The sequence below is a fragment of the Lytechinus pictus genome, chromosome 6 (assembly GCF_037042905.1).
Source record: "Lytechinus pictus isolate F3 Inbred chromosome 6, Lp3.0, whole genome shotgun sequence".
In the NCBI taxonomy this organism is placed as follows: Eukaryota; Metazoa; Echinodermata; class Echinoidea; order Temnopleuroida; family Toxopneustidae; genus Lytechinus; species Lytechinus pictus.
Window position 1 is genome coordinate 13,999,551 of NC_087250.1, and position 27,458 is coordinate 14,027,008.

The 27,458-nt window shown below is 38.5% G+C and overlaps 1 protein-coding gene and 1 long non-coding RNA gene across 2 annotated transcripts; one reads left to right on the top strand and one right to left on the bottom strand.

The window, feature by feature from the left end:
* Nucleotides 1-337: 337 nt before the first annotated feature.
* LOC129263313 (zinc finger protein 676-like) lies at nt 338-10,307 on the bottom strand. Its single transcript, XM_064100776.1, has 6 exons — nt 10,157-10,307; nt 5,832-5,930; nt 5,541-5,624; nt 4,798-4,880; nt 2,974-3,553; nt 338-1,851 (listed from the first exon to the last, which is right to left on the bottom strand). The coding sequence occupies exons 1-6, from the start codon at nt 10,305-10,307 to the stop codon at nt 338-340; spliced, it is 2,511 nt and encodes an 836-aa protein (XP_063956846.1).
* Nucleotides 10,308-17,201: 6,894 nt separating this feature from the next.
* Nucleotides 17,202-18,394, top strand: LOC135154414 (uncharacterized). Its single transcript, XR_010293809.1, has 3 exons — nt 17,202-17,296; nt 17,700-17,819; nt 18,287-18,394. It is a non-coding gene; the product is annotated as an uncharacterized LOC135154414 (long non-coding RNA).
* Nucleotides 18,395-27,458: the final 9,064 nt, after the last annotated feature.

Sequence of the window (27,458 nt, forward strand, 5' to 3'; positions counted from 1 at the left end):
TACTAGAGTCTATCACAAGGTGAGGTGTTCTCTTTATGAGATGACGAGTACAGAGGTTTCACAACATTATATCATTGATGAATCGTTTGTCATATGATTAGAATGAGCAAAAAGAGATGTTTTGGGGTATATTTTCAGTGTCCAAATGGGAGAGTTGTACGTGTGTGACATCACAGATCTTGGTCGCATTGCCAATGGGAGGATCTCCATATCATTAGTGATCTCGACATTCAAATACTCATAACTCTTTTATTGCTAGTCCTATTTTACTCAAACTTTTGTTGATCTTATTCTTTGATTTTTCTGCTTTCACAAAAGCTAACTTGCTCCAAGAGTTTCATTCTCCTTTAAATGCTTCACCACATTGATCACATACATAGGGTTTCTCACCTGTATGGATTCGTTTATGTCTTATGAGACTCTGTTTTTTATTAAATGCCTTACCACATTGATCACATACATAAGGTTTCTCACCTGTATGGATTCGTTTATGTGCTGTGAGATTAGATTGTCGAGCATATGCCTTACCACATTGATCACATACATAAAGATTTTCACCTGTATGGATAAGTTTATGTGCTGTTAGATCATAAGATCTCGTAAATGCCCTTCCACATGGATCACATACATAGGGCTTGTCACCTATATGGATATGCTCATGACTTCTGAGATTCCATTTGTATCTAAATGCCCTATCACATTGATCACACACATAGGGCTTCTCAACGGTATGGATTAGTTTATGTCTTGTGAGACCATTAGATTTACTAAATGCTTTACTACATTTATCACATACAAAGGGCTTTTCCCCTGTATGGATCCGTTTATGTTCTATGAGATGATGTTCTAATTTAAATCCCTTACCACATTGATCGCATACATAAGGTTTCTCAACTGCATGGATTTGTTTATGTCTAGTGAGATTATGTTCTAATTTAAACACCTTACCACATTGATCACATACATACGGTTTCTCACCAGTATGGATTCGTTTATGTATAGTGAGAGCGTTTAATCGAGTAAATGCCTTGCCACATTGATCACACACACAGGGCTTCTCACCGGTATGGATTCGTTTATGTCTCGTGAGATCACCAGATTGACTAAATGCTTTACTACATTTATCACATACAAAGGGCTTTTCACCTGTATGGATCCGTTTATGTTCTATGAGATGATGTTCTAATTTAAATCCCTTACCACATTGATCGCATACATAGGGCCTTTCACCGGTATGGATTAGTTTATGTCTTGTGAGATCATAAGATAGACTTAATCCCTTACCACATTGATCGCATACATAGGGCCTTTCACCGGTATGGATTTGTTTATGTCTAGTGAGATGATGTTCTAATTTAAATGCCTCACCGCATTGATCACATGCATACAGTTTCTCACCTGTATGGATTCGTTTATGTCTTATGAGACTCTGTTTTTTATTAAATGCTTCACCACATTGATCACATACATAGGGTTTCTCACCTGTATGGATTCGTTTATGTCTTATGAGACTCTGTTTTTTATTAAATGCCTTACCACATTGATCACATACAGAGGGCTTCTCATCATTAATTACTTCATGGCATGATGCAAAATATGAATCTATACTTGACTTACACTCAAGTATCATATTTACTTCACTTCCTTCTTTTAAAATCCCCATTTCACCAAGTTCAAAGTCATTAGATTTACAGGGAGGTCTTTGTATTTCTCCATCAACAAACTGTAGAATGCCCTCCTGCGACCGCATGTAGATACCATGTATTCCATGTTTGTCCTTGAGATGCCTTGCTAAGATGAGAGGAATAGCATAGAATGATCCACAGTACTCACATCGGTAGATCCCAGAATCTATTGGAAAAGAAATTTACATTGTCATATTATCATTAAATGATTCAGAGATTATATTAGGCCCGTAAAGACTCAAACATGATCGAAAAAGAACATGGAAGGCAAACAAAATGACTTCAGTGTAAAACATACATGGCCCGTATTCTGATAGCAGGTTTAACCTAAACTCTGGTTTAAAGTTGTGGTTTAAGTATGGAGAGCCAATTGTTACATAAATCACTAACAGTAGAGATATCATACTTCAGCTCATTTGGCTCTCAAATCATTCATAATTGTCTAGGAAGTATAAATAGATGATTGTCTTCACCATCATGAATCAGGAAAGAGCACAGTAAACATAAGAAACATACAACTTAATAAAAATTTTGATACTTTTGGCTTCCCATACTTAAACCACAACTTTAAACCTGAGTTTAAGTTAAACCTGCTATCAGAATACGGGCCATGGGGAGTCTTAGGATGACAGTCGCATCATCGTTTGCATGCAGATACATTGCCAAGTGGCTTGTTCCAAATCAACATATAACTCGGGATGACATGATATATCATCCATGACTAGACAAGCCTTACATTGTATAACATGTACATGGAAGCAAGGGTTAAAGTTCAGCAACCAAGACAACTGCCCCTACCCCTATACTTTTCAAGTAGTGAAGGGGGGGGGGGGGTGTGGATAACCAAAAGGAGAGAAGAAAATCAGAGATGTATAGATTATGTCAAGAAAATAAGACCATAAGCATTTATAAGTTTTAAAACAGAATGACTGTAGAGCTTTATTCTACATTATCCATCGGCGTAAAATGTGCCTATATTAATATGGACAGATGTTTGTTGACTGTGTCTGTATGTGGCATTTATGTCCTTCATGTATACACTGGTGTTAGTATATAGATTAACATAAACTTTAAATTCCAGTATACGGTCCTTAAGAGTGAAGAAAGAAGGTACTATTTCTCTCTTTTTAGGTAGTTTCCAACTATATCAAGATACCCTACAGAATTGAGATGGGAATGTAATTGATGTACAGAATTTTTAGGGAAGATTTATTTATTTCTTCACTGGTTAAACATAACCACCCATAAAAAAAGAGGTCAAATACATATTGTTTTTTTCTTTTTTTACCTGAGCCCTTTCTTTCCTGCCAATCATCTCCTTCCTCCACTTTTGAACAAGATGGTTGGGATTGCTTGGGAGTCTGCTCGCCCGCTGAAGCTACTTCTGTCAAGAATTGTTCTCTCTTCTGATCACATGACTGAGTGCTGAGATCCCCTGATTGCTTGGGAATCTGGTCTCCCCCTGGAGCAACTTCTGTCAAAGTTTGTTCAGTCTTCAGATCACATGACAGAGTGTTGAGATCACCTGACTGAGTGTTGAGATCACCCAATTGCTTGGGAGTCTGGTCTCCCCCTGAAGCTACTTTTGTCAAGGTTTGTTCTGCCTTCAGATAACCTGATTGAGTGCTGAGATCGCCTGATTGCTTGTGAGTCTGGTCGCCCGCTGAAGCTACATCTGTCAAGGTTTGTTCCGCCTCCTGATCACATGACTGAGTGTTGAGATCACCTGATGGTGTTGGATTGATTTGTAACTGGATAGCTTCATCATAGTCCTCAATTGGAAGGAGTGCAATGATTCCCTCTCCTTTGATTTCATGAGCATTTAGCAGATTCCCATCATCATACTTAATCTCCACTTTAATAGTGACCTAATTATAAAGAAAAAGGGACAAACTTTAACATATAACTGATGACATGACATACATGTTTACTTTGACACATGATCAGATTCATCCTATTCTTAGTGTGCCATTATAATGCAACCTGTGTTAAAAGACAGTTGGAGAACTATACTGTCTAGATTTTCCCTATGATATACTTTTGTTTATGGACTTTAATTACTCTATTGATCTCCAATATACCATTTAAAAGTCAATGAATGAGGACTTTGCATTGTTCTGTTACAGTCCATGGATGATTCAAACATGGCAAGTTTGGCCATGCCTCACTAGAAACTATAAAGAGTGATTCACTAGGACGATAGAAGAGCTTGTGCTCCATCAAAGGAAAAGTTCACCATAAAAAAAAAAGCAAAAATAGCAGAAAAAGATTATAAAAAATATTGGTTAAGGTTTTAGGAAAATCCAGCAAGGATGAAAAAAGTTAATTATTTTTTAATTTGTGATGCTTTATTATAATTTCTGATGATTTTAAAAAAAATTTGTCTCAGGGCCCTATTCCATGCTAGAAAAATCAGCCATTTTCACAATATCTTTCAACCTGCTGTCTAAACGAATGAAGAACTTCAATTTGCTTTGTGGTAATATTAAAGTACTACTGGGTAACATGCAAAAACTGGTAACCATCAAAGATATGTTGTCCAGAGCTTAAAATGTAGCGTGTCGTACGGGACATTTCTGCGTCCTGTACGACACACAATATTTTCACCTATAATTTACCCATAATAATTTTTTTTGTGTTGGTTTTTAGTTTTTCACATGACTACCCACTATAGAGCTTTTATCATTGGCAAAAAAGAAAAATTTATTGCTCAAGCATTCGGCTAGGAAACTAAAAATTGTTGTCAAAATGTACCGTTTGACACATATGAAATCACCCCTGGGTAAGCTTCCCCTTTAACTGGAGAGGGCTAGACAATTAAGTGATTTTTAAGCTGTAGGGTAGTGCCTTCAAGGAATTCAATTGAATGCAGAAAATTGTGTCTGGACTGACTTCTCTTTATACGAGACGGGTAAACAGATCTAAGATCTGGCTTGGTTTTCTGAATGCGTGCAGAGACCTCTCTCATGATGTATGGGTGAGGCAACACGACATTATAAGTAAGAGATTGGTGGTGGATAGACTAGACTGTGATCCTTCAACTGTTGGTGAAACCATCAACGTGTGAGGAGATCTCTCTTGTTATGTATGGTGAGGCAACACAGGATAATACGTAAGAGATTGGAGAAGGATAGACTAGATGGTGATTCTTCCAACTGTGGGTGAAGCCATCAATGTGTGCTGAGATCTCTCTTCCTATGTATGGTGAGGCAACACAGGATAACAGGTAACAGATTAGAGAAGGATAGACTAGATAGTGATTCTTCCAACTGTGGGTGAAGCCATCAACGTGTGAGGAGATCTCTCTTGTTATGTATGGTGAGGGCAACACAGGATAACAGGTAAGAGATTGGAGATGGATAGACTAGATGGTGATTCTTCCAACTGTGGGTGAAGCCATCAATGTGTGCTGAGATCTCTCTTCTTATGTATGGTGAGGCAACACAGGATAATAGGTAACAGATTGGAGATGGATAGGTAAGATGGTGAGCCTCCTTGATGGATTTGGTTAGGTCGCTAAACTGTGTCTAGATTAGAGTCTGTTTTGGCAGGTTAATGGTTGTAGAGGACTAAGCTCCTATTCTTATTTGTGGTGAGTCAATGCATACCCACAATAGGTAGGCTAAAGATCATCCACTCTTATTGGCTGCAGAGATTAAAGGCTCTGCGAGGTGCTTTCAGGATCGAGTCAATCTCTGAAGTATGGAATATCCTAAAGCAGTAGAGGATGAAGGACGATTATTAGACCATGTGAAATGAGACTACACAAGAAAAAGACAGGAAGAATTGAAATGTTTTGATAACAAATATGGAATTTCAAATATAGCATGCTATAATTTATTATTTGACAGGTACTTCCATGATTTGGACTCTCTTCCTGTAACTTGTTCTCCTTTATATGATCTGGCTTTTCATCTTCGACAGGTACATGGAAAGGTTCTGAATTTTAATATAAATAGTTGAAACGAAAAAGGATATCAACATTTTGTCCTCAATTCACTGTATAACTTATGAAATGCCTATGATTTTAAAAGTTGTGCGGGACTTGAAAAAAAAATGAAAAAAAATGTGGATCACTTTTTGGTTGCAGAAAATGCTGCAAGGAACAATGAGTGAGGCCATAATACCTTTGAGTGCCAGACGTACCTAACATCATTTTCTCATCCTCGCTGTCATTTTCCTCTTTGATCTCTATTTTTATTTCTTGCTGACGTTGTATGAACATCGGTGGAGTGACCTGTAGTCCTGTTTGAAAAACAAGAAAAACAAACAATCCATGGGTTTATAATCAGAAATTTGACTGTGCAGTCTAATGTTAGAGCCTAGTAGAGGACTTTTAGATTATAGAAACAGGTTTCATTTGTGATTGAGCTACACGGTCTTTACAACTTTTATTGAAGAAACAAGGATTTCTATGTGAGCCTGAGAATTATTTATTGAAAAAAACATCTAAAAAGTTTTTAAACAGAAACATGATCACCGATCACCAATAATAATGGCAAATTACATGTCTCTCCAAGTATCGTGAACTAGTAAGCTAGTGAACACTTTTTGCGAGAGTGCGTATAGAAAAAACGGGACAGATATGAAAAGTCTATAGAATTTTTGTTTCAAATTATGATGTCTATATTTTGGTGTTAATAGGTGCTCTGAAGTCTTGTGTTTCAAATGCCATTAAAATATTGAGTTTTGTTCATGCTTGAGCGAACACGGAATGTTTTTGTCTGGGGTTAAAAAAGGAGGCTTGTCCCAAAATGGCCTAAAATGATAAATATGATGATTGGACTTCTTTCTAATCAGCAGACTTCCTCTTAACCTTTCATTATCTATGCCATAATTTTTGAATCATGTGGTCAAAATTCATTTTGCTTGAATTTGTCTGTTGTTGTTTCTTTTAGCTTTAAATATTCCTTCTTTAAGCAAAAACAAAAAAATTCAACAGAGGTATGGGAGTGTGTGTATTTTTTTTCAAATCCTTTCATTGTGTTATACAAAGGTTATGGTGCCTTTGAACACAGGCGCGTAGCTAGGGGCGGTGGGAGAGGTCGCCCCCCAAAAAGAAAAAAAAGGGGAAAAAGAGAGGAGAAAAGGAAAAGCGAAGGAAGGAAAGGGAAGAAAGGTTGCTTTGTGGGTTTTTCTTTTTATTCTTTTTTTTTTTCTAAAAAAAAGAAACTTCTTCACTCTAATTGCTCTAAATTTATATGAATTTTGCTTCCGCGCTGCGCGCGGTTAAATGACAATATTGCAGTTCTCCTCTGTTTCCCTCACCCTTTCTCTAACCCAGTTTTTCCACCTCATCTATGTGTGTTTCTTGCCAGTCAAAGTTCAAATATATACATTAGGGCATGAAATTAGAGTAAGGATAGGCCGAAGTATCTGAAGTTATCTTTTTTTAAATTGATCGCGCAACTTCTGGTCGGGTCGGCTCCGGGCTGGTAAAATCTTTATATCAATTTCTGCCGTCACCTCCATATAGACAACTTCTCCCGCTTTTCAGCTCATTACTAAACAACCATAATTTGGGGGCAAACAGGTTCTTAATTTAAAAAGAGGAAGGTATAAAATTCGTGTCGTATTAAATAAAAAAAGTACAATATTTTTTATCAAATTCTACTAAACTTCATGTCATTTCCCTGCACATTCATCTCCTGTCCTGTTTTGCGCCCTCAGTTTGAAATTTTGACACTTATTAAAGTTTCTTTATCATTCAAAATGAAGCGCATTAGGATAAGTCAAATAAATTATACATCATCCTGTTTTATACAATTTCAATAAATCACAGAAGTTTCAACTTTTTGCGCACTATTTTCCTTGTAATTAATTTCAATAATCTTAGAAGAAAACCAATTGAATTAGAGCCGATGGTGGTATTAGAGATATCTGCATTTGATGAAACGTCCGCCCTTTGAAATTTCAGAGTTTCATTGCTCAGCACGGGGAGGAATATCTTCCTCCTGGCATATATCCTTCTTCTCCTCTGTTTTGCGAATTAAGATATGCACTGTCGCTAAATTGTTTGTATTCAAATCTGATCTTTCCAAGGGAAGTATTCAATATAACTTGGAGGATACCCTTTTCTCGGGACCCTTTTCTTTGCCAAAAAAATGATAAAACGCTTTAGCTTCCGTGCTTTGCGCGGGGTTAATATTATTTTAACTTCCTCCATGTTATCCCTTTTTTGTGCGTTCACAATCACTTTTGAAAACAAGGTTCAAAATCACAATATAGTCAACTGAATTGGGGCTGATATAGGTACTAGAGACGGCTCCTTTTCATTTCAATTTATGAAACACCGAAAGCTTCGCGCGGGAGGGGGAAACTCCCCCTCCCTGCACCCACCCCCTAGGGAGCGCAGCTTTGTAAGTGTTGTCACCTTTGGTTGTCACGCTTCGCGTGCATTTACCGCCCCCTCCAAAACGAAATCCTGGCTACGCGGTTGTTTGAACAGTGGCATACAGATGAGCGGGGGCTCGGGGTGTTCCCCCCAATAAAAAAAAAGTGGAAAGGAAATAAAAGGAAAGATAGAAAGTGAAATATGATTTATTTTCTGAATATTATGTCAAAATCTATTACAAAATTGGATATCTTAATAAAAAAGTAAAAAATTTTGCTTACTCGCTTCGCTCGCTCACAACTTTTTTAATACATTTTATCCAATCTCCATATCTAGCTCCTTCGGAATTGACTAAATATACCATTGCAATTGAAAGATATGAATCCTTTCCTGTTTGTCCTGTCAATCACATAATTAAACTTGGACAAGGAAGGTACCATAAAATAATTTTTTTTAAATAATAAAATATGATTTGAATAATTACAAGTTCTCCCAATCAATAATGCAAATCTTCGGGCTTGGATTGACAAAAGTCTTCTTTTCTTACTTATGAAGGAAAATTCAAAGGTTAAAGAAGTTTCAATGAAAAAACAAAATAATTCAAGTAAATAGATTTGTAAATGAAATTTGACAGCATAATTCGAAAATCATGGCAGAGATAATGAATAGGTTTAGAGGAAGTCTGATCATCAAATTTCTAATTTCTGCCATTTTGGCGCAAGCCTCTTTTTGAACCCCCGACAAAAACGTCCTGTGTTTGCTCAAACATGAACAAATTTTTTTTTTAAATGGCATTTCAAAGATTAGATTTCAGAGCATCTATCAACATCAAAATATAGATATCATAATTTGAAACAAAATTTTTATAGACTTTTCAAAACTGTCCCGTTGTTTTTTTTATATGGACTGTAGATCTAGATCTGAGCTTCCATTTTGAGTCTTGTTGTGATTGGTGCAAACTTGTAATGGGATGAGAGATGCCTGTGTGTGATGCCACGATGTTTCATCTAATTTTAAAGTTTGACAATGTTCCACTTTGAAATTGTATTCATTTCTAAAACATTTTATTTTTTTAAATTTAAAATATGGATTTTTGTTTGTTTGCTTGAAGTTTGAAATTTTCCCCCTTTTCTATCCTTCTTTCTTCATCTTTCTATCATTCCTGCTTGCCTTTTTTTTGTTCCATCTTTATTTCCAATCTTTCCTTACAATTCATAACAAAAATGGCTGATGGAGACGGGGGTAGAAGGAGAGAACTTTTCGTTTTTTGAGGTTCCAGTCTGTGCCCAGATGTCAGGAAACTGCCACTCGTTAGACCTTCATCCATATAATCGTGGCAAGTGCATAATTTCTGTTTTCACAATTCATTTGGAAAAATATTTAGACCATAAGTCACCCTAGTCCCGTGAGTATGGTAAAATACACGGTAAGCCCCTGGGCTCCCGCCCGCGCTCCCTGGGTTAACTATTCTTTGACGTCTTTGAAATAAGGTTGGCAATGTTTGGCATATTTTCTCTTTGTCTTTGTGACCAATGCTTGATATTTTGACACTGTCAGTTTCCATTACAGCTATTTATCATACGACTTGGCTCTTAAATAAATTTGATTCTTTAGATTATTTTTTCTTAATTAAAAATAGAGATTGAAAAATGACAATTGTCTTGCCATATTACTTTCCACCAATAGAGGGCGTACACAAAAATATGCCCAAAATTCAAGTTTTCGGGCGCTCTGGTGAATAAAAAAATTACTTGCAAGTTACTAATGAAAAATAAATTGCAACTGTATGAAAATTAGTATTTCTTGGCACAAAAGTGATATTTTAATGATTTTTAATGAAGTGTGTGCTGTGTACAGCATTGGCATACTCCTAGTCCTACCTCAGATTCCCCACACTCCACAGGCAGGATATTATGAACCCTTGAATGCAGTTCTAGTCCACCCAAGGGTTCATTACATGCCGCCACGCACAGAAAAATCAAGCCATAGAAGTCGTGTGTTGTGGACCCAAGAAGTGAGATCCCAGCACGCGCGACCCACTAGTTAGAAATCCACTGCCATACGCGGTTCGTGGTGCGAGGTTAGTATACTAATACTAACCTCGCAATACGTGTGAGTGGTTCTAGTCTACACCTACCAACTTTGTTCATCATCTCATAGTTTTCTTTGACGTTCTTGATACAAATTCTTTCATAACTGCTGAACTTTGCCCATTCCATGGCTGTGAAGTAAACCTGGACGTCTAAAAGATACTGATCCATCTCTGCCTCTGGCAAAGTCAAAGACATGATGTGGTGTGTATGATGGTCTGTGGTGTGTATGATGGTGTGTATGATGGTCTCAAGGTCTGCTTCATCATATTCACAGCCCCCCACAAACACTTCTCTGCCACATCCCAGTAGCAGTGCCTCTGAGCGGAACCCACCACATCCTCCTCCTGCCCAACGAGTGACAATCCATGCAGCTCCTACTTCATCAATGCACCGCCCAAACTCAACCCCTTCGGGTTTTCACCAGGGCAGAGCATCGGCACTGACACATGCGTCTCTCCTAGAATCACTCCAGTTTGCCGCATCAAAAGCTCTCTACCTTCTCTCCCACCCAAACTTTCCACAGGATCAGGTCGTTCTGTCCAACTTACACGTCCTTCACCATCAAATAATCCATCTAGCTCAAAGCAGCCGGAGTGCTCTACCTCCTGCACGATCAATGTAGTCACGTTCAACTCTCGAGGCACCACCAGTAGCACTCCTTTCATCCAGCACCTTTTATGCACCTCAGATGTTACCTGCATCCAAGAGCACTGGGCAAACCAACATGGGCTCCACTCCCTCTCCCGTCTAGACTCCCATTTTCTCACTTTTGCCAAAGCACATGAAGAGGAGACTTACCCTGGTATTCCCAAATTTGGAAGAGGCAAGGGAGGTCTCGCCATCTTCCTACGCAAAGCACTCTTCATAGATTCCAAAGATCTCAAAAGCACCACACCTCGGGTTCAAGCCATCTCAACCAAGCATGTTTCAACATCAACAAACCTCCTCATCATTAACTGCTACCTTCCTTCAGGTACCTCTCATGATGAAGTGAATGAATACCATTTATGCTTGTCCACTATCTTGTCATTTTTGAGTTCCGTGGACACACGTAACCACATTAAGATTGTTGCAGGAGATTTCAATGCTGACCCCATGCAGACCTCTCCCAGGAAATGCACGGCTGACATTCTCAAGAATTTTCTTGCTTCAGAAGATTTGTGCAGTCTTACTTCACTTAGCTGCTCTCCTGGTGATTATACCTTCATGTCTGATGATGGCTCTAAGAAATCCAGGATCGATGGCTTTATCATCCCCCCACAGGATATAGGGCTCTATTCTCAACATAAAATTATTGCAGAACATCCCCTCAACTTCTCCGATCATCGTCCTGTTCTCATCACAGCAGAACTCCCTACTTCCAAGTCTCCAGCTGGACTAAAGCGCATGCCTGAGGCAACCGCTAACCATCTCACACCAATCCAGAGATACTCCATCTTGTGGCCCAGTGATCGCAATGAAATTGCTTCACTTTACACCAACCCACTGGAACTAGAAGCAGCCACCATCTTCCGAAACCTACACTCACTATCTCTGGACCATGCCACTGTGGATCTGCTCTTTGGTCGTCTTCAAGATCAGATTCTAGAGCTCTCCTTGAGACTCCTTCACAAAGCCCATAAAGACAAGAAACAAGGCAAACCAGTGTGTACTCAGGACGTCAAATCTGCCTACTCCCACTCCTTAGCCCACTGGAAGAAGTGGAAACAGGCAGGTAAACCAGTAGATGGGCACCCTACGTAGAAATCCTATTTGGAAGCCAAAAAGGACTTCAGGAGAGCCCTGAGACAATCTGAAGCCTCCAACAGACTCAAAGTGCAAGGAAAGATAAAGATGGCAAATGACATGAACAGCTCCTTGTTCTACAGCCTGGTAAAGTCAAACAAAGCAGGCAAACCCTCAACAGTGGACCTCCCATTCATGGTACACAAGGAGACCCTGTTCCAGGGCAAGGATGTCATCAAGGGCTGGAAATCTTATTTTCAAGATCTCTCTTCAGATCCTACTGCACCCAACTACGAATGAGCCAAACACATGACTGAGCACTCCCCTTACCTGCCCTCCATTCAATCAGAAGGTGCAGAAGAAGTCTTGCTTACTCTCACCTCGCATGATCTTGACACAGCCATTAGGAAACTCAAGCTTCACAAAGCCCCAGGCCTCGACAACATAACTTCTGAGCATCTGGTTCATTCAGGTCCAATTTTCCGTCGCCTTCTTCTCCTTCTCCTCCAAAACTCCATCAAACTGGCACATCTTCCAGCGTCATTGAAGGAAGCAGTGATCATCCCACTGCACAAAGGAGGGAGCAAACCAGTCAGCGAACCCTCTAGCTACAGAGGCATCTCCCTGACCCCAACTCTATCAAAGCTCTTTGAAATTGCCTTAAAACCTAAGATTGAGGACTCCTTGGTTGAAGTCAATACACCTGACGAACTTCAGTTTGGATTCCAAGCCTCAAAGTCCTGTATTCTCGCCTCACTGACCCTTGAGATGCTTATTGAGCTGAATACATCTCGGAAGAAGCCAACATATCTTGCCCTCTTGGATGCTGCTAAAGCTTTTGATTGTGTCTGGCACCCTGGCCTCTTTCAAAAGCTAGCTGACACTCCTATACCACTGGAAGCTCAGTCTACATTGGTGGAAATGTACAATGGTGCATCCAGCAGAGTACTATGGAAAGGAGATGCCAGCTGCTCCTTCCCTCTTCAGAAGGGTGTGAGACAAGGAGGAATCCTCTCCCCTCTTCTCTACAACATCTTTATTGATGGCCTGATTAAGTTGCTAAGAGACAAAGATCTTGGATGCCACTGCCAAAACCTGTATGCTGGGGTAATTGTTCTAGCTGATGATGTGGCCCTCATAGCCTCCTCAGCCAAAGAACTTCAATGCATGCTGAATCTCATCCATACCTATGCAACCACATGGAAGTACAAGATCAACCCATCAAAAAGTGCAACCCTCGTCTTTAATGGGCAAGACCACCTCAAGCACACTTGGTACCTGAATGAAGAGGAAGTTCAAGAAGTCAGTCAGCATCCCCATCTTGGTGTCACCAAATCTTCAAGATCCTGCGCCGAACATCATTGCTAAGGGATATAACTCCATATTCGCTCTGCTAGGTGGTTCGGCTTCAAGAAACAACTTCTGGCCTCCAACCATTGCCAAGTTGTGGACCACCTACTGCATTCCTAGGATGCTATATGGCATTGCTGCCATTAGAGTTACCAAGAGGTCCAGGGATAAGCTAGACTCAGCGCAGGCCCTTCTCTTCAAAAAGTTCCTAGGGCTCCCCAGAAGCACAGCAAACGAGGCAGTCTTTCTCCTTACCGGAATCATCCCTCTCTCTATGCAGATCGACCTGAACACCTTGATGACTCTCGGGCAACTGGTTACTTTACCAAGCGATAGGTTTGAGCACAGAATACTTCTAAATGCTCTCGCTGCCGATGTCCCTTTCATCTCCTACTGGAAGCAGCTAATCGCCAAATACAGCTTGCCTGCCATCCTGTCTGGCTCCCTGAGCTTCGACTACCTCACCTGGAAAAGACTGTGCCGCCAGGCCATCTTCAAGAAGCACAATGCTGGCCTAGTTGATGCCACTCAGGAGAAGCACACTCTTGCCTTCTGGAAGCAATGTTCAACGTTTCCAAGCCCTAGCAGTCTATTCCCCCCTGCACTACCTTCACACCTCCGTACTGCTGCAAGACTTCGCTCCCAACTTCTGACAGGCACCTACCTAACACAACAAAGACTGAAGACCATAGGCAAGTCTCCCAGCGCCACCTGTAGACTTTGCTCAACGGAGGAAGAAAGCTCCACCCACTTCCTTGCTTCCTGCCCAACCCTCAAACCCCAACGGTCTGTTCTCATTCAACATGTCCTATCTCTAACCCTCCCTGCTTCAGTTAGCCAAGCCTTCACCTCTGCTCATCCCCTCATCCTTGCCACTAATATCTTATTACCCTCCTCGCACCTTATCTGTCACTCTTGCTGCCAATGTCATGACCCACTGCCTCAGATACATTCTTAAAATTAATCATATTCGCTTAGAAATTGCTTCAACACAACAACCAACCTGCGGATAGCCGCTGATCCTCGAATACCGGGGGAAGAACAACAAAGAAGAAGAAGAGGTGGTGGCTTGCTGCAAACTGAAGGCACAAATAGCTTTCCATAATCCATTACCGTATTTTTAACAATACAAACTTGAAATAAAAATTTTACTGCGTCTGATCTGGAGACTGGACGTGACTGAACAGTCCAGCGCTGACGAAATAAACAGCAGTGAATGGACTGGTGACTTAAAGACTTAAACCAGGAGGATAATGTCGGCCGATTTTATTAGCATTGCGATAATTTTGAGTTAATGAAACTGCAGACCTGCAATATTCATCCAGATGCAGAGGTAAGCGTGGTCCGTGCTCCCGCCGTGCTCCGCCTCCAGCTCCAGCCTGCCAGTGCCAGCCAAATGTCGGCAGAGCCAGAGCGGGCAGGCTAGGCAGCTGCACGCTGCGGCTACCGCGTGACCGGCGTGCTTCCGCATGCAATTAATTTTCCTTGTTTTGGATAATTTTAACGAAATTATGAAACTAAAGGAATTGCAAGGAAAATGGAAAAAGTTAAAATAAGGGATTTTCAATTTCAAGGAAATGAGAGTAGAATTCAAGGAAAATTAAAATGAGAATTGGTTATTGGATTTGTACTAATAATATATTTTACTTTAACTGCTAGCTGCAATTATAATATTGGGCATGGGGCACTCACACGTATTGCGAGGTTAGTATTAGTATACTAACCTCGCACCACGAACCGCGTTTGGCAGTGGATTTCTAACTAGTGGGTCGCGCGTGCTGGGATCTCACTTCTTGGGTCCACAACACACGACTTCTCTATGGCTTGAATTTTCTGTGCGCGGCGGCATGTAATGAACCCTTGGGTGGGCCTGGGGGGACGAAATGCAGCAAAAAATGCGAGCGCTAATGCAGTTTCGCACCGGCCGATGTCCAGCATACTTCATCGCAAAAAATTGTTCACAAATGTCATATGAGTTATGACAAGTCTCTCAGCTCAGACCTCAGTTATATTTCGAGGTCAATATACCCACTCATTTAATGAACCACTTGTCTACTGCAACCATCCTGCCTGTGGAGTGTGGGGAATCTACAGGTAGGACTAAGGTATGCCAATGCTGTACAGAGTCAGAGCACACACTTTGAAAAATCAATAAGATATCACTTTTGTGACCAAAATTACTAATACTAATTTCCTTACAGTTGCAAGTTATTTTTCATTAGTAACTTGGGAATAATTTTTGTATTCACCAGAGCGCTCAAAAACTTGAATTTTGGGCATATTTTTGTGTACGCCCTCTATTGGTAAAAAGTATTTATGGCAAGAAAATTTTCATTTTTCTATCTCTATTTTAAATTAAGAAAAAAAAAATTTAAAGAATCAAATTTACTGAAGAGCCAAGTTGTATGGCTTATTATAATCACTCGGGTCGCGTTCGCGTTCGAAATCAATCGGGTCGCGTTGAAATCACTCGGGTTTTGGATTCATGGCGATTTTTTTTATTTGGATGCGATTTTTTTTTACGGTGTCTTCAATGGGACAAACACGCTGGGAAAATAAAATGAAATTGAAATTCTAGTTTCGTTTTAAGCCGGCAAGTGCCTCAAATAAAATGCACTCGCCTACTGCTTAACATAACAAACAAGCAAATCAGCCATGTGGCTCAACTATCCTAGAATACATCCAGACTTCTACTGTTTTTATACGAGGACTCCGAGTCGGAACTTGCCATATCTGCCACATCGATATCACATCGTCATTCTCATGTGCGGACATGCATGCCTGCATGCAATGCCTGCATGCAATGGCCCCAAGGCGGGACCCGGCCACGGTCGGACACGGCGTGCATCGGTAGCATGGAGCAAGGTAACGTGAGTCGAGCCGAGTTAGATCCCACGTTACAGTGCCAGTCAGTCCGCAGCTCGTCCGAAAGTATTTAATACAGCGGTATGCATAGCCAGCCATCCGTGGTTTAATGCATATATACGTAATTAAACCAAAATCTTCGGTCTCTGTAATGTTCGTTGTTCCGCTGAACTCCGTTAGCTCCACTCACCAATACAGAGACCGAAGTTCTAGCTCGATCTGTACAGGGACTCAATGGCCATATGTTTATGCATTAAGTTCCAATAAAACGGGGAAGTGAAGTTGCGCGACAGCCGAAGCAATTAGTTACTGTTGTTTCCCCTTTTAAGTTTATTTTCCCTTTTTTGGTGCATTTTAGGACAAAACGGAATAATAATCTTTATTTGATACAGTTCTTTTCATATATTTTTATTATAATAAGCCGACCTAATTTAGAAACATGAATGCAGTCGCACAGCACTGAGTCTGGTTGGACTAGATCTATACTTTCTGACAAATAGATCTACATCTTGTGCATGAGATTATGAAATTATGTTGTTAAAATCAAATGAAATAAGATTCAGAAATTTAAAGATGCAGATTTTTTTTTTTTTTTTTTTTTCTTTTTTTGGGGGGGGGGGGGCAGACATGTGGAAAAATTTAGAGAAACCTGAAATTCATAAAGCGAGGGCCAGAAGCGACCAATATTACCTAGTGCCGTTTTTTGCATTTTCTAAAGTAAAATTGAAGGATTTCATGCAATTCCTTTTTTTTAAATGAAATTTTTCTCATTTCAGCTCCCACCCAAACCCCTCCCCCTACACTTAGAAAATTTATCCTTAGAATAAAAGAAGTTCTTGCAGCAGAGTCTCGAGAACACCTGTAATCTTACCAGATTGCGTAATCTTACATTATATCATGTAAAATTACAGGAAATTGGTATTTAGTGTATGGAACCTTACAAATGTCCTAAATAAAACACAATTTTCCCCTTTTTAAATTGTAGAAAAATTCCTGTTTTATGAATTTACAGAATGATTCTGTTATTGCTTTCTGCAAAATCTTGATTTTTTTCCTGTAAAATCAGGGTTTTTTTAACGGTGTACATACGGCCATGAAAAAGATCACTTCTTATTACTAGTATTGTTCTCTCTTTTCTTTCACAAACAGGTTGAGTTTGAAGAACAAGAAAAACAGTAGAGGCCTACCTATGGTTAAAGATGATGATCATAAGTGCATGCATCATTTTGCAGATTCTCATCCAGGTATAAAAGTTAAACTAACCCATACAAAATTACAGATACATTACATGTATTGAATGTTAACCATGTTTACATTAAATAAAAATAACCTGAGCCACTAAGAGGTAGGATCTATACTGAAAATACAGTTCTTATATATACAGGCTCTCGAGTCTAAAAAAGAACCAATGCCAAAAGTTATATATCTTGGGCAAATTTATTAAATAAGGTCATGTCCGTGATCTACTAGTATTTAAATTGCCTTTTTATTTCCTGTTTGTTTATAAACAAAGCAATATTTATTTTTAATGTTTCATATTTTATAAAATTCATTTTAATCACTTTTTAGTGTGATATCCATATTTCATATTTGTAGATTTACGATTTTTTTAAAAATCTTGTTATTATTTTACATTTTGTCCAATAGGATGGTGCAGTTTTACAATTTCCATGGAGGTGATTGATAATGATAAATAATTGGTGAAGTAGGCCTAATAGAACAGTGTCTGGACCACAAAGAGAAATACAACCTACAGCAGTTATATGAGTGAGTTAATTAGTGATTATTTTTAATGATGGGGGGTTTGTCACATTTTTTAGGCAACAAATCAACCTGCCTTTGAAAATCCCATTTCAAATTTGTTTTTAGATTATAGTTAGTGTCGTTTTTATTCGCAGATCAATATATTCTGTGCAACAAAACATATCAACTTTAATTCTGACTATTATATATAATTTATATATGTTACTTTGTATATTTATGAGAAATCTCTGACATTTTTTTTATATAGAGTACATATAGTTATAATGGAGAGTGGTATGTAAACTGTATTGATATGCTTTATAGAAGTACAAGTTTATAATTAGTAGAAGTAAGATTTCCTATGTTATGTGTTGAAGAAATATATCTATGTATAGTCTCACTTTTCTTAAAACATTTATGAATTACAAATCATGACAATTTTAATTTAAATTCATTGATTTTCTTTCTCTATTTTTTTTTTCAATCTGCAGGACTGGTGTAACAAATGCTTTCATTCAAGAAATCCAACAATTCAAAATTGAAAAATCTGACTTAGGAAGCACTTGATGAAAATGGAAAAGGTTTTTTTTTTCAAGTCCATTAAAAAAAAAATATTATCACAACCCCAAATTCATGACGTATGAAATTTCTTGTTGATTTTCATTAAAACTTGTTGCAAAAGGAGAAGCTATAAACATACAAATAGGAGCGGCGGAGCAAAGTTGAAAGGGGGGGGGGGGGCGGGGGGGGGGGGGGAGGTGTTGCACCCACAAATGTAATAACGCCCACAAATGTAATAACACTTTACCCACAAATGTAATAACGCCCACAAATGTAATAACACTTTACCCACAAATGTTATAATTTCTCCCACAAATGTAATAATGCACTTTACCCACAAATGTAATAATTTTTGATCACCCACAAATGTAATAATGATTTTACCCACAAATGTAATAAATTTGAAGGGATTTTTGGCGAATCCGTTCTAAACTAAAATCCTATAGTAATGCGTTCATATAGCCATGGACCTATTGTAATAGGTCCATGATATAGCACAAAAGTGCAAAGTCTTTTTTCCAGACCCGGTTAATTAAAAAATTATAATATAAGTCCAAAGTCTTTTTTCCAGACCCGGTTGTCAAAAAATTATAATATAAGTCCAAAGTCTTTTTCCAGACCCGGTTGTTTCAAAAATTATAATACAAGTCCAAAGTCTTTTTTCCAGACCCGGTTATTTAAATAATTATAATATAAGTCCAAACTAAGATACCATAATGATATTCCAGTGGAATAAAAGTGAATATCGAGCTTAGTCTTTTCTCCAAACCCTGTTGTTCCAAAATTATAAATAGCAATACAACAACAAAAAACAGTATAAAGACCCCATAATCTTATTAATGCTGGATAACATGGACATATAGCGAAGTCTTTCAGCCAGACCCAGTTATTTTTTTTCAAAATAACGCAAATAGTTATAATAAAAAACTACAAATCTAAGACCAAACATTCCTTCAACCTAAGAACCTGTTTTAAAAAGAGTTTAAGAGCGTTGTCTTTATTCCAGACCTAATCATAAAAAAAATTACCAAAACAAATCTTCTAACGTAAGACCCCATCATATTCTTATTCTCGTTGAATAACACAAGGTTTAAAACGTACTCTTTCCTCCAGACCCGGTTATTCAAAAAATGAATTTAATTTTTTTTTTCAAATCTAAGACCAATCTTCAAAAGTTACACCCAGTAAAAAATATGTCTTTACCCCACACCCATTAAAAAAAAATAATACTAAGACCCCTACAAACCATTGTGATAATGCATGGGTAAAGCAAACATCTTTTCTCCAGACTTGGTTATTATTTGAAAAAAAATAAAATAGTTTTTACAAATATTCTAAAACGAATACCCAATAATCTAATTACTGTGGAATAACATGAAGATCGATTGTAGACTTTCTTCCAGACACAGTTATTTTAAGAATAAAAAAACAATAAATCCCAACCCCCAACAACGATCCCAAGAACCAACAATCCTCCAAATTAAGACCATGTAGAAAAGCACATGTTTAGAGCGTTGTCTTTATTCCAGACCCAGTCATTAAAAAATAATTTAAACAATCTTAAAAACATAAAACTTTGTCATATTCTTATTCATGTGGAATAACACGGGTATTATGCTTAGTCATTCGTCTAGACCCGGGTATTTAAAAGATAAACAAATATTGAAAACAAATCAAAGCTAAGACCAATCTTCAAATTTAAACCCAATTAAATGCTTGGGTTTAGAGTGTTGTCTTTACCCCACACCCAGTTCTCTTAAAAAACAAACAAATTAAGCGAAACATTAATCTTAAAACTTAGACCCCAGCATCTTCCAAACTATAAAAACCATGTGATAACGCATACCACAGAGATGACAAATTAATCATAGGCGTAAATATTCATATGATACGCACCTTAAAACCTAAGATAACAACAACAACGTTATTCTACATCAATGATATTGTGGGGTCTTTGCTGATACTGTTTGTTTGTTTTTATTGTTTCTTATAATTTCCTATTTTGAAATAACTGGGTCTGGAGCAAAGACTACACCATATTTCCATGCTATTCAAAGTTGATAAGATTGCAGGGTCTTTGTTTTGTTGTTGTTGTGTTTTTGAATGATTTTTTATAACTGGGTCTGGAGGAAAGACTATGCTATATTTACATTTTGTTCAACATTAATAAGATCGTGGGGTATTTTTTTTATTTTATTGTTTATTATTTTTTATTTGCTATTTGAAATATTTGGGTTTGGAGGAAAGACTACGCTAAACTTCTATGTTATTCAACATTAAGAAGATTTTTTTAAAATAATTTTGGGATCTTTATTTGGAAGATTGTTTAAATGTTTTATATAACCGGATCTGGAAAAAAAACACTGACTTTGCGCTATATGAACGCATTACTATAGGGTTTTAGTTTAGAACATATTCGCCAAAAATCCCTTCAAATTTATAACATTTGTGGGTAAAGTCATTACTACATTTGTGGGCGATCAAAAATTATTACATATGTGGGTAAAGTGCATTATTACATTTGTGGGTAAAGTATTTTCGTTTTTAGTTTTAAGTAACCGGGTCTGGAGAAAAGACTACGCTTGATTCTCAATTTACCTTTAGCGCATATATTCACAATACGCACTGTATAAGTTAAAAAAACAACAAAGACATATATTCCACCAGTGTTAAATAACTGGGTCTAATTTTTGAAGCAACCAGGTCTGGAAAAAGACTTTGGACTTATATTATAATTTTTAAAACAACCGGGTCTGGAAAAAAGGCTTTTACTTATATTATCATTTTTGAATTAACAGGGTCTGGAAAAAAGACTTTGCACTTTGTGCTATATGAACGCATTACTATAGCCATAGGGTTAATTAGTTTTTAGTTACCGGGTCTGGAGAAAAGACTATGCTTGATTCTTAATTTACTCTTAGCGCATATATTCACAATATGGGCCGTATAAGTTAACACAACAACAAAGACATTTATTCCACCAGTTTTAATTAACTGGGTCTGGAGAAAAGACTAAGCTCGATTCTCATTTCCATTCCACTGGAATATCATTATCGTATCTTAGTTTGGACTTATATTGTAATTTTTGAAACAACCGGGTCTGGAAAAAAGACTTTGGGCTTATATTATTATTTTTTAAACAACCGGGTCTGGAAAAAAGACTTTGGGCTTATATTATAATTTTTTAAACAACCGGGTCTGGAAAAAAGACTTTGGACTTATATTATAATTTTTTAAACAACCGGGTCTGGAAAAAAGACTTTGCACTTTTGTGCTATATGAACGTATTACTATAGGATTTCAGTTTAGAACGGATTCGCCAAAAATCCCTTCAAATTTATTTTGTGGGTAAAGTCATTATTACATTTGTGGGCGATCAAAAATTATTATATTTGTGGGTAAAGTGTTATTACATTTGTGGGCGTTACTACATTTGTGGGTAAAGTGTTATTACATTTGTGGGCGTTATTTCATTTGTGGGCGATTATTACATTTGTGGGTGTAACACCCCCCCCCCCGGATCGTTGCCCCTGCATACAAAAAACATTTTCTTTCGGTTAAAGGTATTAACATACGCTTAAGAAGAAAGTAAAGCTAAGTCCTTTGATAATGTGATAGTTTTTCTGGCTAATTAATAAAATTCACCACAAACCAGAGAATGCCTTTATGTCTTTCATTTGTATTCATATAGTACTTGTACAGAGCTAAAATGAAAATGGTTGGAATTGGCAAAATTCAAAATGAGATGAAGATCGAGAGAGGGAAAGAGTGATGAGAGGGGGGTTGAAAAGAGATGAGAGAGAAGTGGGAGGGGCACACATGAAGATATAATTTAGAGGGGGGGGGGGTAAGAGAGCTAGAATGGTGGGAAGGAGGAACAATGGGGTCGAAGAGAAATAAGACAAGATTTATGGAAACAGATAACAAGTGGGAAAATAAAAAGGAAATATATGTAGGAGAAAGGCGACACAAGAGAACTCGAGTGGGAAAATGATTAAATGGAAAAGCAGTAAGAAATGCTGGAGAATAAAGGGGACAGGAAACGTATTAAACATGTTAAACACTGGGGCCCGCTTCATCATGAGCTACAAGTATGGTAACTACGATGGTAACGGCTATAACACTAGCGTACCTGGGGGGGGGGGGGGGGGAGACTGCCCCCCCCTGACGAGTCGCAAGTGATCCCTGACGAGCCACAAGTGGCCCCTTCCTTTGAACTTCAAGACGAAGACTTTTTTTTCCGTCATTTTTTTTTCTGTTGCGAAATGTCCTTTACTAGCGGTTGGAGACCTTTTTTTTTTCTTGTCAAATTTTTTGGCGGACGAATTTGCCCCCCCCTTTGAAAAATCCTAGGTACGCCACTGGGCTATAACCAATCATAATCTAGGTTACCACGGTAATCACAATAACAGCGATGTTTAAATAGCTGTAATTCATTATGAAACGGACGCCAGATGAAGAAAGCATGCACGGGAATCTATATGAAGGGGCCGACCCCGGCCTAATTAACGTTATACCTTGATCAAAATATATATATTTTTTTGCTTCTCGAAATTTGTAACAAGGATTTTTTTTTTCAGTAACCATACTCAACCAGTGAAAATTACCATCAAATTGTAATAACCATGTTCTGCCCCCCCCCCTCAAAAATGGAGAAAAACTTTGGGTCAGTGCAACAGCCCCCTTTGCTCTTTCCGCGGCCTCTGCCGGCTATTTAGAGTCGAGATTCTTTACATTTGTTAAACACTAATATTGCTGTATATCTTAACATGTGACATTTTTGGAATGACAAAGGCACTGGAGACCTCTTTACCTAATCACGACTTGGTCTACTCTTTTCATCTTCCCTTTTAGAATTAGCATGCAAACAATGTTTTGTTTTTAAGTGATATCGCTTTTGATATCGATACTTTATAGCGCGCAACATATCGTCTCAGATTTGCGCTTGCTGATTCGCTGAATCCTTCGCGTCACGAGCGCGTAACAAAATGAAAACATTAATGAATTTGCCAAGTTGACATTTGTCATTGCGCTGATGTGCGTATTGTCTAATACACGTACAAAACCACAGTTGACGAGGGAGCATCGTACGAAATCAATATCAATGAGGGCTTATTTTAGCTTCTAATGGATTAAACAAAATGGCGGTAGCTTCGGGGGCCTGGGCGAACCCCTTGTACTTTAATGACTATAGAGACATCTACTATTATGACAAGCTACCCTCATATACTAATATGACTGGCGACCCTCAACTACTATTTTGACTGGCGAACCTATTCTATTATTATGACTAGCGACCTTTATCTACTATTTTGACTGGCGACCCTCTTCTATTATATAGTGACTGCCGACCCTCTTCTACATTTTATGACTGGCGACCCTCTACTGCAATTATGACAAGCGAACCCCTTCTTCTATAATGACTAACGACATCTGTTATTATGACTGGCGACCCTCTTCTATAGACAAGTGACCCTCATCTACTATTATGACTGGCGACCCTCATCTACTATTATGACCGGCGACCCTCGTCTACAATTATTACAAGCGAACCCCTTCTTCTATTATGACCAGCAACCCTCATCTACTATTATATTTTGGATAAAAAAATTATCCTCCGGTCATTGGCTAAAGAATCTTCACGTGATTATGTGTATTTTCAACTATTTTGGAATGTTGGCAGCTAGGCATACTATTTGGGAAAATTACGTCATTTTTGTGACGTCATTTCCCCAAATAATAAAACTATTTGGTGAAATGACGTCACGGCGCCATACGCCTGATGCGCGTGATATTAAAATCACCAACATTCAGCGGGGTATACGAGAGCTCGAGTGCTTGCCATGGGCGACTCTCGCGACGTCGCGGCTACGTTTTTCAATGTTTAGACTACAGTTTATGCTTTGACTTTTTCAGATATTTTCATTGACTATTAAAACTTGGATTTCATTAAAATTTGATATTATTTAAGAAAAGAGCACAAGACCATCAGAGTGACAAGACAGGATAAAAGGTAAGCCATTATTCTGTTTTTTTCCTTTTGTTTAAAATTTTGATCCTCGGTGCCTCCAATAGTACCATTCACTTCGGGGCTGCGCCCCTCAGTGAATAGTACTATTCTGGAGTCACCTCTTGCCCATAGTTTTAACCAGAAACTCTCAAGGCAAAGTATATTTGTATACTATGACTGGCAAACCCCTTGTAATATAATTACTATAGCGATATCTATACTAGTATTACTGGCGACCCTCTTCTCCTGTTGTGACTGGCGAACCCCCTCTACTATTATGACTAGCGACCCTTATCTACTATGACTGGCAACCCTGTACTACAATTATGACTGACGACCCTCTTCTACTATTATGAATAGCGACCCTCATGTATTTTTATGAATAGCGACCCTCATCTACTATTATGACTGCTGACCCTCATCTACTATTAAGACTGGCGACCCTCTCCTACCGTTGTGACTGGCGAACCCCTTCTACTATTATGATTGGCGACCCTCTTCTATTATTATGACTAGCGACCCTAATCTACTATTCCCCACTTTTCGCATGTGCACCGCAGACGGACTTTACGACGATATTTTGATTTTGGAAGAGACTTTTGGGCCCGTCGTCATGGTCGTAAAACTCTGTCCTGCAATGCAAATTGTGTGACATGAGAATTGTTTTCGTTTCGCATCCGCAACAGAAACATTCAATCTGCGTTTCGTGTGCAAAATTCTTGTTGGTACTATGGTAACAGCGATATATCCGATTTAGGACGACTTTACAGAGCCATATTTGGTTCCTCCCACAGCTCGAGGGGCCGCCTGGGGAGGCCACTTCCATTGACGAGTGGATACCAGGCGCGACCACGCTAAAAAAAGGAAAGAGTGGGCACGGTAAGTAATATAGGCCTATGTATTGTTATAAGGGTGTCAAAAACGATGTTTGAGATACTGAAAAGAGGGATATATTTCCAATACTTATAGGGAATTCACAGGCCAAATACTTGTTAAGGGATGCATTTTCATAATCTAAAAAAGACTTGCTTCCCTTGTTTAGGGTGCTTTTTGAAATCCCGTGGTCGCGCCTGGTATCCACTCGTCAATGGAAGTGGTCCCCCGGGAATTTGAATCGTATCCCCATTTCGGGGAAAAGTAAAAGATAATGCCCATCACATTGTGTGCTAGATTGCTTACCGTTTGTGCAGGAGGAGCACGCAAAAGAAAAGAAAAGCCGCAAATTCGGATGGTTTTCAGACGGATAGGCCTATTGCATATGCTGTGTACATATCAACGCATGCAAAATGGTTTACCTGGAGATGTTATCTGACCCATGGAATCAATTGCCAGTGATCAACCAATAATCCACATTAGATGCAACATCGATTCGATGGACTGTAATGATTTATATCTAAGACTGATTTCAGTAAGTTTTTCCTCACTCAATATGTACTCGATTTGTTTGTCATCCATGTCATAATCTATTGTAGGTCCAGCATTTCGAATATCTCCAGCCAGCTGCCATAGTAGAGACCGTTGAGACTCGCCTCCGGCAGCTCAGGGGGCATACGCTGATGACCAGTCTTACATGCATGAAAGCGGCGCGGGATTTATAATCTCGCAGCATGGTGCGGGTGTCGCGTGAAATAATTTTGCACACGGAAAGCTTGCAATGATTGTAATACTGTGTGCTCACTGAAGTATTAGACATCGGAATTTTCATAAAAATTAAACCAAATGAACTATACAAGAAGGTTTGTGACAGATATCCATACTTAGTAATTTCATTTTTCCAATAACGTAAAAGAGAGCTATCCACCTTCCACATGTTCATTCAAGCATGGATGTTAATTAAACACCTTTGAATCATTGAAGTATTATTATTGGTCAAGAAAATAACAGAAAACACTGGATAAGATAATTTCAGTTCCAAAAATGAAACAATACTTGCCGTTGATATCTTAAAATCGCATTTTTTTTCTCATTAAGTGTTTGTTAAACCGTGAAATGATGTATATTTTTTAACATACTCTTCACAGTAACTGTCGTATTCGATCATTTTTATCGAAATAAATGTGTAAAAAATCCAGCATATTTTGACTTGTGTTTATTCAACCGTGGAATTAAGCAAAAAAGTTGCATCATCTTTCAGAAAGTACATTTTACAAGCCTTCTGGCGATATTTCATCATGAGAATGTGGAATTCTCTCCTATAAAATGGAATAACAGTCATGGTATTTGGCTTGTGACTTTTAAAAAATGACAATGATGCCTTCTGGCGGTGCTCACTGAAGCATGATCTAATATACGTCCATAACATTCACTCAGATGGTAGCTATAGAACGCATACATTCGTAATTCCGAAGCTTCGTTATTCCGAAGGTTCGGATATTCCGAAGGTTCGTTATTCCGAAGGTTCGTATTTCCGAAGGTTCGTAATTCCGAAGGTTCGTTCATCCGAAAACGAAATAAGGTTCGTTGTTCCGAAGGTTCGTTAGTCCGAAAACGAAGTGAGGTTCGTAATTCCGAAGGTTCGTTAATCCGAAAACGAAATGAGGTTCGAAATTCCGAAGGTTCGTTAGTCCGAAAACTAAATGATTAACGAACGTCATTTCGTATTCGGACTAACGAACCTTCGGAACAACGAACCTTATTTCGTTTTCGGATTAACGAACCTTCGGAAAAACGAACCTTATTTCCTTTTCGGATTAACGAGCCTTCGGAACATCGAACCTTATTTCGTTTTCGGATTATCGAACCTTCGGAATAACGAACCTTCGGAATTACGAAGTGTAATGTTCGGATTAATGAACCCTTTTACGTTTTCGGATTAACGAACATCGAGGTATAGGCAATTTACGTGTTTCGGAATTACGAACCTTCGGAAAAAAGAACCTTCGGAATTACGAACCTTCGGAATTACGAAGTGTAACCGCTATGAAATTAGCTACACTCTCATATAAAAAAAAAAATATCAAAAACTCCCAATGATTCGGAAATTATGAGTGTTTGTTTAAGGGGGAGGGGGGGGGGGGGCTTACTTTTTGTTGCGTATAGTTGAGAGTAGATATTGCTTCTCTGGCTCGGTGTAAAAATGGCCGGGGTAATAA